This window comes from Perca flavescens, chromosome 2 (assembly GCF_004354835.1).
Source record: "Perca flavescens isolate YP-PL-M2 chromosome 2, PFLA_1.0, whole genome shotgun sequence".
Classification (NCBI taxonomy): domain Eukaryota; kingdom Metazoa; phylum Chordata; class Actinopteri; order Perciformes; family Percidae; genus Perca; species Perca flavescens.
In genome coordinates, this window is record NC_041332.1 from 6470208 (window position 1) to 6482707 (window position 12500).

General features: G+C 39.0%; 1 protein-coding gene across 1 annotated transcript in view; it reads right to left on the bottom strand.

The window, feature by feature from the left end:
- Positions 1–1184, bottom strand: part of LOC114548543 (glutamine synthetase-like) — a 1858-nt gene extending 674 nt beyond the window's left edge. The window contains exons 1-4 of the mRNA XM_028568527.1: positions 1106–1184; positions 842–988; positions 517–638; positions 1–84 (exon numbers count right to left, since the gene is read on the bottom strand). The exon at positions 1–84 is cut by the window's left edge and continues 116 nt beyond it. Of these exons, the coding sequence (XP_028424328.1) occupies positions 1–84; positions 517–638; positions 842–988; positions 1106–1184 (432 nt within the window). The remainder of the gene's footprint in view (positions 85–516; positions 639–841; positions 989–1105) is intronic.
- Positions 1185–12500: the final 11316 nt, after the last annotated feature.

Here is a 12500-nt window from a genome sequence, read left to right on the forward strand (position 1 = left end):
ACAGACACGGTGCAAAATGTAGCGGGCCATCCACAGATCATCCCCCATTTCAATCCCTTCACATGGGCCGACCTGGAACTCCCACTAATGAGACAAAAATACAAATCACATTTATAAGTGTCATGTGTAAAATATTGTATGGGACCTTGAAGTAATATATTTATTTGGCAGATACCATGTAGATTTACAGGAAATATGGGGGGAGACAGAGATAGGGAAAATCAGCAGGGACCTTGCACTTATATGGTACGTGTATATTTACCGCTACACAAACATACATGTTTTACTGTCATATGAAACTGACTACTATCTATCTATCAATCTATCTAGATAGATATATATATATATAAAAATACTAATTAGTGCAGTTTTCAACTTGATACAGTTCAGTATCATTTCCCTCAGGAACAGAGTTTAACCTCATCTCAACTCACATGTACGAGCTACAATTTTACTATTCTATTAGCAAATTTGGTGATCAAATAGTTCAAAACCAGTCAGACAAGCTGTTCATACCTGGGACGCTAATGCTTCTGCATTTGTGCCACAGATCCTTACACCAGCATACAGACAGGCTTTATAGTGACAGATACAAATGTCTCTCCCATACACTTTGTCAATGCCCACAGCACAATTCGCTAAGAATAAAACCACACAGAAAACATTTGGTGAGAAAACAGTTACGATTAGAATCACTATAAGAATTTGAACTGTTACTGCAACTGTTACATGCTATATTTCAAGCTATAAAAATTAATTGCACATTTCTTTGTAATACTTTCAATATATAGTATGTTTTTGTAGTTCAATCCAATATTTAAATATCCATTTTTAATCACACCTATTGCTGGGAATCCAACCAAAGGAGGCCAACCAAAGGGACGTCCATCCAAACCAAACAGTGTGTACTCCTGTTCCATCCCGAACCAGGGCTGAAATTCTCTTACTGCCTCCATGACTTTAGCACATTGTGAACGCTGATTATTTCCTGTGTGGAAAAAATAAAACAAAAAAATCAGTAGGTGCAGTACATGTAAACTATGGGCTTCTTAGGGTCCTCTGTATATATTGTACATGTAGCTGACACTGTTGAGTTCAATGTTACCGTAGGGCACACAGTTGCTGTCAACCACTTCACACAGCACCACTTTATTGGGATCAAGAATGAAAGGGTCTCGAAACATTTTCACAGACAGACAGAGTTACAGTTTTTTCCAATCGCTATGACAATTTTTTTCAATACTTTTAACAACTTTCCTAAACTCTTAACGCACCGACACACCTACAACACACAATTGGCAAAACAGTTAATTTCATGCTCAAAAATGTAAACTAAACTCCAAAACTAATTTTCAAAATACAATAATACACTAATACAATACACTATGTCTACCAAAACAATGCAAACATGTCTCAAAATCAAAAAATTCTTCCAAAACACTAACACATCAGGTAACTAACACTGAACATTTAGTAAATCATAGAACAATATCATAAAAAAACATTAACACATGTTCTCTCCCAAAAGGAACATTTAGTAAATCATAGAACAATATCATACAAAACATTAACACATGTTCTCTCCCAACAGGAACATTTAGTAAATCATAGAACAATATCATACAAAACTCTAACATTAGATAAAATTACAGAAACTGCATTATTTTGTGTCAGGTCTGCCCTTGTATAACAGACAATAGTGATTGTATTGATCAGAGATTGTGTTTTGCACTGCAGCTTCTCTTGAAGCCTCTCTACATTTTTGTTTTGTTGGGTTTAGTACATGCATGCATATTTCTTTTTAAGATAATTTTTTGGGTGTTCCGCTTTAATTTAACAGGATAGCTAGGTGAGAAAGGGGATGACATGCAGGAAATTGTCACAAGTCGGATTTGAACCCTGTACCTCTGCGTCGAGGCATAAACCTCCAAGTATATGTGTGCCTGCTCTACCACTGAGCCTACCCGGCCACCATTTTGTTTCTTTTGCTGCAGAGATTCAATACAAAAAAATGAATGATCCATCTCAGAGTAGCTTTATAAATGTACGGTTTGTGAAAAAAAAAAGGACACAGAGAAAGAATTGTCCTGGTACTCCTCTTCCCCTCCGTTGTGAAGGCATTTTTCTTATTTTCTGTGTTCATCTATATTGTTCAAATAGGTCCTCTTTTACTGTATGTACTACCATATGATCATGTGATTGAAAGAACCTCAACACCTGAGTGTTTTTCCTAGATGGGAATCAGCTGTGATTGATCTATTTGCATAACTTTAATCAGCTGTTTCTCAATAAATGCATGTATAAAATCCAGGGGATATATTTGAGTTTCAATTTACAATATGAACAGCTGTTCACTTTGACTTTAGCCTATAAGCTAGGTTTAGAACATGTGGTTATCTGTTCTGACATACAGTGTGAAAGCATTTGTAAATTTGGCAATACAAATCCATTGTTTTGGTCTTGGTGGAGCTTGTGTGTAAAAGAAGTTCAAGCATTTTAAATTTGTGTTAACTGTATGCATATTGTGTCAAAGCAACAAGACATTTGTTAAATGTATAGCTTGTGCTAATAAGTGTCATAGCGATCGTAAAAAACTGCAATAAGAAAACACAGTAAACTGCTGGTTAGCTTAGCTTATCTAATCTTATTTTAGCTTAGCGTGAAGACTGGAAATGGGAGAAGCTAGCCCGGATCTGTTAGCCTATCAGCACCTCTAATCAGCAAAAACACATTATGTCATCTGTTTGATCCATACAAAAAGTGAGTGAAGGACATGTTGTGGTTAAGCCAAGGTAACTTCCTCTGTCTTGTCATCATGGCTATCTGTTTCCCCCTGCTACACTAACCAGCTGCTAGCTGTGGTAGCTTCATATTTACAGTACAGACATCTAGACAGTCTTAGGGCCCTATCTTGCACTCAGCGCAATTGCCTTTGTACACCGACGCATGTATCATTCCTATTTTGTACCCGACGCACAGCGGACTTTTCCCTCCACAGACGCACGTTGGTATATTAGGGAATGTGTTTGCTCTCCCGGGGGCGGTTCAGCGAAAAGATGAGGCATGTTCCGCTAGTCTAAAGTCAGTGGTGCTGGTCTAAAGTCAGTGGTGCTAGTCTAAAGTCAGTGGTGCTAGTCTAAAGTCAGTGGTGTTAGTCTAAAGTCAGTGGTCCTAGTCTAAAGTCAGTGGTACTAGTCTAAAGTCAGTGGTGCTAGTCTAAAGTCAGTGGTGCTGGTCTAAAGTCAGTGGTGCTAGTCTAAAGTCAGTGGTGCTGGTCTAAAGTCAGTGGTACTAGTCTAAAGTCAGTGGTGCTAGTCTAAAGTCAGTGGTCCTAGTCTAAAGTCAGTGGTGTTAGTCTAAAGTCAGTGGTGCTAGTCTAAAGTCAGTGGTGCTAGTCTAAAGTCAGTGGTCCTAGTCTAAAGTCAGTGGTGTTAGTCTAAAGTCAGTGGTCCTAGTCTAAAGTCAGTGGTACTAGTCTAAAGTCAGTGGTGCTAGTCTAAAATCAGTGGTCCTAGTCTAAAGTCAGTGGTGTTAGTCTAAAGTCAGTGGTCCTAGTCTAAAGTCAGTGGTGCTAGTCTAAAGTCAGTGGCGCTAGTCTAAAGTCAGTGGTCCTAGTCTAAAGTCAGTGGTGCTAGTCTAAAGTCAGTGGTCCTAGTCTAAAGTCAGTGGTGCTAGTCTAAAGTCAGTGGTGCTAGTCTAAAGTCAGTGGTCCTAGTCTAAAGTCAGTGGTCCTAGTCTAAAATCAGTGGTCCTAGTCTAAAGTCAGTGGTGTTAGTCTAAAATCAGTGGTCCTAGTCTAAAGTCAGTGGTGTTAGTCTAAAATCAGTGGTCCTAGTCTAAAGTCAGTGGCGCTAGTCTAAAGTCAGTGGTGCTAGTCTAAAGTCAGTGGTGTTAGTCTAAAGTCAGTGGCGCTAGTCTAAAGTCAGTGGTGCTAGTCTAAAGTCAGTGGCGCTAGTCTAAAGTCAGTGGTGCTAGTCTAAAGTCAGTGGTGTTAGTCTAAAGTCAGTGGCGCTAGTCTAAAGTCAGTGGTGCTAGTCTAAAGTCAGTGGTGCTAGTCTAAAGTCAGTGGTGTTAGTCTAAAGTCAGTGGTGCTAGTCTAAAGTCAGTGGCGCTAGTCTAAAGTCAGTGGTGCTAGTCTAAAGTCAGTGGCGCGTTATTCAGATTCTATTTCAGGGCGCATGCTTGGCCATAATGTAGCGTGTGCACAACGCGCATACACTTTGCTTCTCTCATCTAAACGGACGCAGCAGTTCCCATTTTTGCAAACCATACATAATTACAAAGGAAAATATTACTGAAAATGCGCTTCAGGTGTTTGGATCGGTCAGGAGGCACTTTACAGTACAGTCCTCAAAAAGTCCCAGGATTATTTGTGACTTGTTGTGTTTTACAACATTTCCATGAATCATGGATGTGTTGATGACATAAATGAGGAAATATTAGAGGACTTAAGGAGACGTGACGTTGAACTACGGCGGGAATGGACACTCCGGCGGGATCTGGTCCGGGAGTAGTGCGCGATGTGCTCCTGGTGGAGCGGGTGGACGGAGATGGAGTGGGGGGGAGGAGGAAGGGACACAACAGGAGCAGGTGGTGCGTTTGGAGGCCCACGCTCCATGGCTGCAGCAATCCTCTCCAGACTTGAGGAGATGCGCCCGAGAGGAGCAGCAACATCGCCACCCGGCCAAGACGGGCATTTATTACTTTGCCGCATCCCGGACAGCTCCCGCTGGCGTGCGCCAGGCAAATCCGCCGTTATAATAGCAATCCGCCATGGAACAAGCGCGCCTGCTCTTAAAGGGAATGTGACTACTACTACTACTTCAGACCGACCCATTTTAGATTTACGTCGGGGACAAGACTCATTTATCCCGCCGGTATCATAGCAACAGCGCTCGAGACCCGCCCACAAAGTTACTTGCGTTTTGCGTTTCATACTTGAATTTCAGATCGTTAAAATAGGGCCCATAATGTTACCCAGCATGCCATTCGGCGGTGTAGCTACATTTGTAAATGTAAAATTATTAGTGTTAGAAACTGTTTAAGTCTCAAATTGTTATATGCTATGGTGTTTTATCCTTTTAAGAGAGTTAGTTGTGGGTTATTAATTGTTGTGTTATGAAGTTACTACCATGAGTGAGAAGGGTACGCAGTTAACACGGGTCCCGGTGCTGCGACAGATGAAGAGATGAAAACTGGATCGGCCCCTGGATCTGTTAATTTTTCCGATCCACCGGTCCAGCTATTTTTGCAATATCGGGGCGGGTAGTGCACCCCTACATTGAAGGCTGACTATCGTCTTTTCTGCTATAGTAATGGTGCGTTCTTTTTGTCCACCGAAGTCGATTTACGAGTTTTTTTTCCGGAGCTACGAACCGGAAGTTGCAAAAAGAACGCCACCGAGGTCGTATATACACGACTCGTCAAGTCGTCTGAACTCCGAGGACCCCGAGTTCACTTTCAAAGATGGCTACGTTGTGCATAACATGTAGTAAACATCGTGGTTTTCTAAAATTTTAAGCACTTTTGTCTTTGTTGTAACCAAATAAATAAGTCGTACACATAGTGCTGTATACTGCTACCTATAGACATGTCTCTACAGTCTTATTAGGAGTTAAACATAGTGCTGTATACTGCTACCTATAGACATGTCTCTACAGTCTTATTAGGAGTTAAACATAGTGCTGTATACTGCTACCTATAGACATGTCTCTATAGTCTTATTAGGAGTTAAACATAGTGCTGTATACTGCTACCTATAGACATGTCTCTACAGTCTTATTAGGAGTTAAACATAGTGCTGTATACTGCTACCTATAGACATGTCTCTACAGTCTTATTAGGAGTTAAACATAGTGCTGTATACTGCTACCTATAGACATGTCTCTACAGTCTTATTAGGAGTTAAACATAGTGCTGTATACTGCTACCTATAGACATGTCTCTATAGTCTTATTAGGAGTTAAACATAGTGCTGTATACTGCTACCTAAAGACATGTCTCTACAGTCTTATTAGGAGTTAAACATAGTGCTGTATACTGCTACCTATAGACATGTCTCTACAGTCTTATTAGGAGTTAAACATAGTGCTGTATACTGCTACCTATAGACATGTCTCTACAGTCTTATTAGGAGTTAAACATAGTGCTGTATACTGCTACCTATAGACATGTCTCTACAGTCTTATTAGGAGTTAAACATAGTGCTGTATACTGCTACCTATAGACATGTCTCTACAGTCTTATTAGGAGTTAAACATAGTGCTGTATACTGCTACCTATAGGCATGTCTCTACAGTCTTATTAGGAGTTAAACATAGTGCTGTATACTGCTACCTATAGGCATGTCTCTACAGTCTTATTAGGAGTTAAATTCCGCCTGATTAGTCCGCCTGATTAGTTATTTGTAGCTTGTGCAGCTGAAATTGGCTAGAGACGCTCGGTTGCTATATGACAACAATGGCTTTAAGCCGAGTCTGGAGCAGAAAGCAGAGCAGTAGCCTAACGTTAATGTTAATCAAAACGTAATTTTCATGTATCAAACTGTGAAATATATTTGTGTAATATGTCAATAACTGGGTGAATAGAATCCTAAATGTTACTAAAAATGTTACAAAAATCCATCTTTTCTCCGACTCGTAGTATCGTGTGATAATAAGAACGAGCAGCGTGCCGCAATTAATGCGCTCGACAAAGCCAACACATATGTTGTCACTGCCAATGACTTCTTTAAAATGGTTCCATACCTCCGACTGTCCTCCAAACTTGCTCAAAGGTAATTCTCCTGTTTTTATGGCATAGCTTTCTCCCCACCCAATTAGGTTAATAAAGTAATGTTTAAAAAACACAAATGTTTGATCAAGGGCCCAGCTTGGCCCGAGGATAGTGGCGGGAAATGTCGGCCCGACCCGGCCCGTGGGTCTTTACTAAATTAGCTTTGTAGCAGCTCATTTGGCAATGGCTTGAATGTAACGTTCAATAACATCAAAAAGTTATGCACTAAAGCTTTAAAGTCCTGCATCAAAGTCCTGCCTCATTTGCAACAAAATGTACTTAAAGTATCAAAAGTAAAAGTACCCATTGTACTAATCTCAGAATAATATTTATTATTGATAATAATTATTGATGCATTCATGTGTCCATCCCTTTAATGTTGGAGTAGCATGTGAAGCTTATTTTAATGACTTTACTGTATATACTGCTGGGCAGTTTAATAATACATCGTAATTCGTTCATTATATTTTGCATAGTTAACCTGAATCTGCAAAGGAACTGTATCATGTTATGTATGTGTGTGGGCTATATATGAGTGTGCTTATGTATATAAATGTACATAGTGATGTTAACTTTGTCAGTTAGTTTTGTATGTTATATGTTACATTGGTTGTTTCTCAAACATTTTACATGTGATGGGGATGGGGGTAGGGATAGTGAGAGCTTGTGTGTGTGTGTGTGTACTATGCAGGCATGCTTGTTTTTTTAATTTATTTTTTTATTATTATTATGCTAATTTTTTTTCTTCCTTATTTGATTGTATGTATTCTGTTGTTCTGCTGTTCTGCTGTTTGGACATGATCCTGAGGACCAACATGAAAACAAGATGTTGCATCTCATGTGGTTGATCCTCTAATAAATGTTCATAAATAAATTAATAAATAAACTACAGCTTTTGAATTAGGTGCAAAAAATATATTTTTATCTGAATTGTAGTGGAGTACAAGTATAAAGAAGCAGAAAATGGAAATACTCAAGTAGTGTACCGTACATACAGTGAGCAGACTTAAGGACACTCGGTGTCTCGCTCAGTTTGGCTTTTGACTCGTGGAATCCGAAATAATAAAGAGAGCAGAACATTACATACAAAAATGAAGCCTTTATTCTGAAGTTGACGGTGTGTCATAAAGCTCAGTCCCAACTGTCTTAACACAGTCCTTTTCCCGTCTTTAAGTTCCGACAAAATCAAACTTGTTTGGTATTATTTGACGTTTTAAGTCTTGGTAAAATCTGATGCCTACCAAACACTAGAAGACTTTGAAGAGACTTTGAAAAGACTAAAGTCTGACACCGTGTCACATCCAGGGCTGGGTACCAAATTCAATACTTTTTAGGCACTGAATGAATTGCATCTCAAGTATCGAGAATTGAAAAATGCCTTTTCCCAACCCAAGTTCAATACCCATGGAGTAAATCTCATCAGCACCAGTGAGCCACTCAGCATGCAGCATGCTTCTAACAAGATCTAATAATGCTGGTGATTGGCTGTCTAACGTTAAAAATTGGTTCAAAAAAAATATCGTTGAAGGAACTGGTATCGCAATGCCACAATATTGGTACCGGTACTGGTATCGAAAATGTTTGAACGATCCCCAACCCTTATAAGATTAAACTACCAAGACAAGTCAAACAATCTCTGAACTTAAAGATGGAGAAAAAGACTGACCTAAGACAGCTGGGACTGAGTTTTATGAACACCTTGCACCAAACGATCGAGAAGACGGGAGCGCGCCCCAACTCTAGCAACTCAGCGACAACGGAATCGCTTAAGAAGTTTTTCAAACTTCTTAAGCTTTCAAAACTCAGTGACATTATAACAGATTGTCTTTAGATGTGAGATAGTGTCAGACTTTGGTCTTTTCAAAGTCTTCTATGGCACGGTCGGCATTAGACTGACAGCTCACAGAGAAATCAAGTATTTAGTTACTGACCGGCAGAGAGGGTGTGATGCAGGAAGCAGATCAGAAGTACGAGCGCCACTTCATGGTTCAAAGACAGGAGAGCTTCTGTTTGGATGAAAGCCTTCAATCTTCAAGGTTTGATCTGTGTTAGAAACCTGCTCTGTGCTTCCTTTATATACAGCTCATGTCTCCAGATTTCCATTCATAACTCTTCTCAGAAAGCAGATGCTTCCTCTTTTCTCTCTCATAATAATAACGTGTAAAACAATTCTGCAAAAAGCTCTACACATAATATAATGTGGGGTTTCCACTGGTGCTTTCTCTTTTAGATTTCTCCGGATTTACAGTACCTGCAGACATAAAGAAAGCACTTTTAGCTGCAGCCACAAACTTTAATATGAGGCACACAGTCTGTTGAACGGTGCTAGAGCTGCAAAGATGAATCATTTAGTTGTCAAATATTAAATCAATGGCCAACTATTCTGATAATCAATTCATCTGTTAGAGTCATTTTTAAAGGGGAACTATGCAGTTTATTTTAACTTAATGTACCTTAACTGAACAGCTTCGGAGTCCCTGGAATGGTTATATGACTTTTTTCGGGTTGAATGGTGGTCGTCTCGCTTCCCCTTAGCGCTTGTGAGCGGAAAAACCTCCCTTTCAAGTTACAGCAGACTTTTTACTTCTACTCCTTACATTTTCATGCAATTATCTGTACTTCACAAAGTTTTGAACATGAGCAGAAATCTTGCTCAAACACATCTGAAATATTACAGTCCAGGGCTTTATTAATAGTATAATAAAGATAATATTAATCGGTCAAACTGTTGATTAGGTTGGTTAAAATGTTTAATTATTTACATCCCTATTTTGCATACATTTGCTCAAATTTGATATCAGAAAATATTAATATTGTAGTGATATTATTATAATGTCCGTCTCTCAGGGTTTCCACGGTGTCTGGAAAAAGTCTAATATTTCCAACTCATAATTTTAGCCGTTAAGGTCTTTATAGACAAACAGGAGAAGCTTAAAATCAAATCTGAACTGTAACCATGGTAATGATCATCTCATCTAACTCTTGGTAAGAGAGCAAATAAGCATATTTCCTAAATATCTACTTCTTTTTAAATTACTGCATGTGCTCACAGAGAAAAACAGAATCACTTTCTAGAGTCTGTTTACATTTTATAGAGATTTGACATGTTTTTATTGCACATTTCTATTTAAGATGTTTTTTTGTCGTGATGATTAATTTTTCTTTGGTTCCCAATATTTATTTTATCTGATTATTGTTGAACTCATATTTATTTTATTTTATTGACTGTGCTGTGCTGTGAAGCTAAAAAATGTTTTCATCATTTTCTGACTCTGTAGCACTTTTCTGGATGTTTGTCCTTATCTTTATCATTTCAAATAAAGATGTTTAAAAAGGGAACGTGCTGCTCAGTGTGTAGTTTTCTCTTTCTGCTCTGATTCTGTTTACTTTATGATTTACAGGTGAAGAAAGTTCACTAATCCTTTATTGAAGTAAAAGTGTGAAAGGCCCAATTAAAGCTAAATAAAGTGTTTATAAAGCCTCTCGGGTCAGCTAGTAAATCATCACTAAGCTGAAAGCAGGGCTGTTGTTCTGACACCATGACAGGTTTAAAACTTTTTAGAGATACGTGGTTCTCACAGGAAAAACATAGATGACCTTTATTACATCATTTTACTTCAGTAATGTTTTTAATGCAGGACTTTTACTTGTAGCGGAGTATTTTCACAGTGTGGTATTAGTACTTTAACTGCAGTAAAGGATCTGAGTACTTATAGTGAGTTATAAAAACAGTGATATTTTAAATGGACTCTGGTACAAACAGTTACACAATGATGTTGTTTATAGAGAAAGAACTGTTGTGCCGTTACATTTAAACCAATGAAACGAGTTTGAAAAGCTGTCTGTCCTTCAGATGATTTCAGACAGTCTAAATCATGTCTGTGTCTATATAAAGTGCTGTTATCCTTCCCTCTCTTCTCCTCCTCGGGACTCTCCTGGTTCTGGTTCTGGTTCTGATCAGTAAGTTAAAATAAATCCTGCCTCACAGCTCTTTATCATCAACATTTAAAGTCCTGATGGGTGATTTGATCAGGCTAGATTACAAGTGACACTGCATATTATGTTTTATGTGTGATGCTTTGTGGCCTCCAACATCTAGTGTTGTCTCTCCATGTCCGTGTTCTTAACTGTAAACTGATGTGATCCTTTCTTTTTCTCAGCAGGTTGCATCAAGAGGAGAAGAGGAAGGAAGGAGGAAAACCCAGAGACAGACGTGGAGTCAGCTGATTTTGCCGGGGCCTGAGTGTAGCCCCGAATGTATTTTGAAAAGTTGATAAATATGAAACCGGACAATAGCCTATGTAAACCCCCGAAATCATAAGTTGCCTTATTTCATTGTGCTTTGGCTTTGCACACACTGCATACAGCCTGTTGAAATAGACATATGTCCTAAAAATGATCTAGCCTATAGAATAAGTGTCTTTGCTGTCGGTAGCCTATGGGCTGCTCCGTTTCTTCCTCTCTGTTGAATATGCAGCAGCTATGGTTCAGACTCAAACACACGGAGCTCTGAAGCAGACCTGTGCGTCGATGCTTAGTGTCCACTCTCGCTGTAGGAATAGAGACGATGGTCTGTGCAGCTTCAGGTTTATAGAGGACGCGCTCTGCTGTAGAGATGCTGCAGCAGATGTGTTGCGTTTGAGCTCCGTGTATTTCTGCTGTATTTCCGGTTTTCCACCTCCGATGTGTAGCAGCGTACAGCCACTTCCCTCAAACGTGGCTCTGAGTCTGTCGGGAGGTCTGAGATCTACCGTATCAGCAGAGCAATCACATAATGCACAGCAGCAGACTATGGTACAGGTAGATTATTTTCTGAAATATATTTAGGCCTACTTTAGGCCTCTTGTAATAGCCTATTATAACTTCATTTTTCTCAAAATATCACGACTCCTCCAAATCTCAGAGAACACAGATGAGACGAGATATATTTTGAATGTGCACAAAGTTTTGAACATTGTCCACATTGTTGTTGGAGTCACTTTTACTCACGACATGCTAACGGCAACAAAGGATTCCATTCATTACGCTAAGCTAAGCTAGCGGCGGCGCCGCCGGACGACAATGCACGTACTGATACAAAAATGCGTTTGCCCACTTATATAATTATAGAGGAGATTTACCCTATTTCAACAAACGGTGGCGTATTCCTTTAATAAGAAAAGAAACATATACTCAGCCGTCCAGATGTGGAGTTAATCAGAGAAACGAGCCATCAGGACTAACAGGACCCTCTTTAAAGGAGTCATCAGAGCAGAAAGTCACAGTCCTAAAAACTCCACCAGACTCCTAGAGTCTCTCCTCTGTCTGTTCTTAGTGTCAGAAAACTATTTGTGATATCAAATGTTGTGTTATATCTTTATATTTCACATGATGTTCATGTTACTACAGGTTTGAGTTTAAATTGACGTGTTATATAATGTTCTGTCTTCTTCTAGTTGTGTAATTACTACATCAATATATCATGTCATATGTTACTTGTAATGATCTTTCTATGGTTACCTGTCTAGGGACTACTGATGTCAATTAGCATTGATGCTAACTCGAGCATATTAACATCTAACGAGCTCTGTCCATGTTCCGTTACTATGAATTTAAATAAAGTTATTACAGCAGAAATGACTATCAGTGTAAATAATGCTTTCAGTGAGTGAAGGGTTTTGCAGCTTTTAAACCCAGGAAATAAACTTGGAGACCTTTGTTACAATAATAAAATGACCACAGTTTAT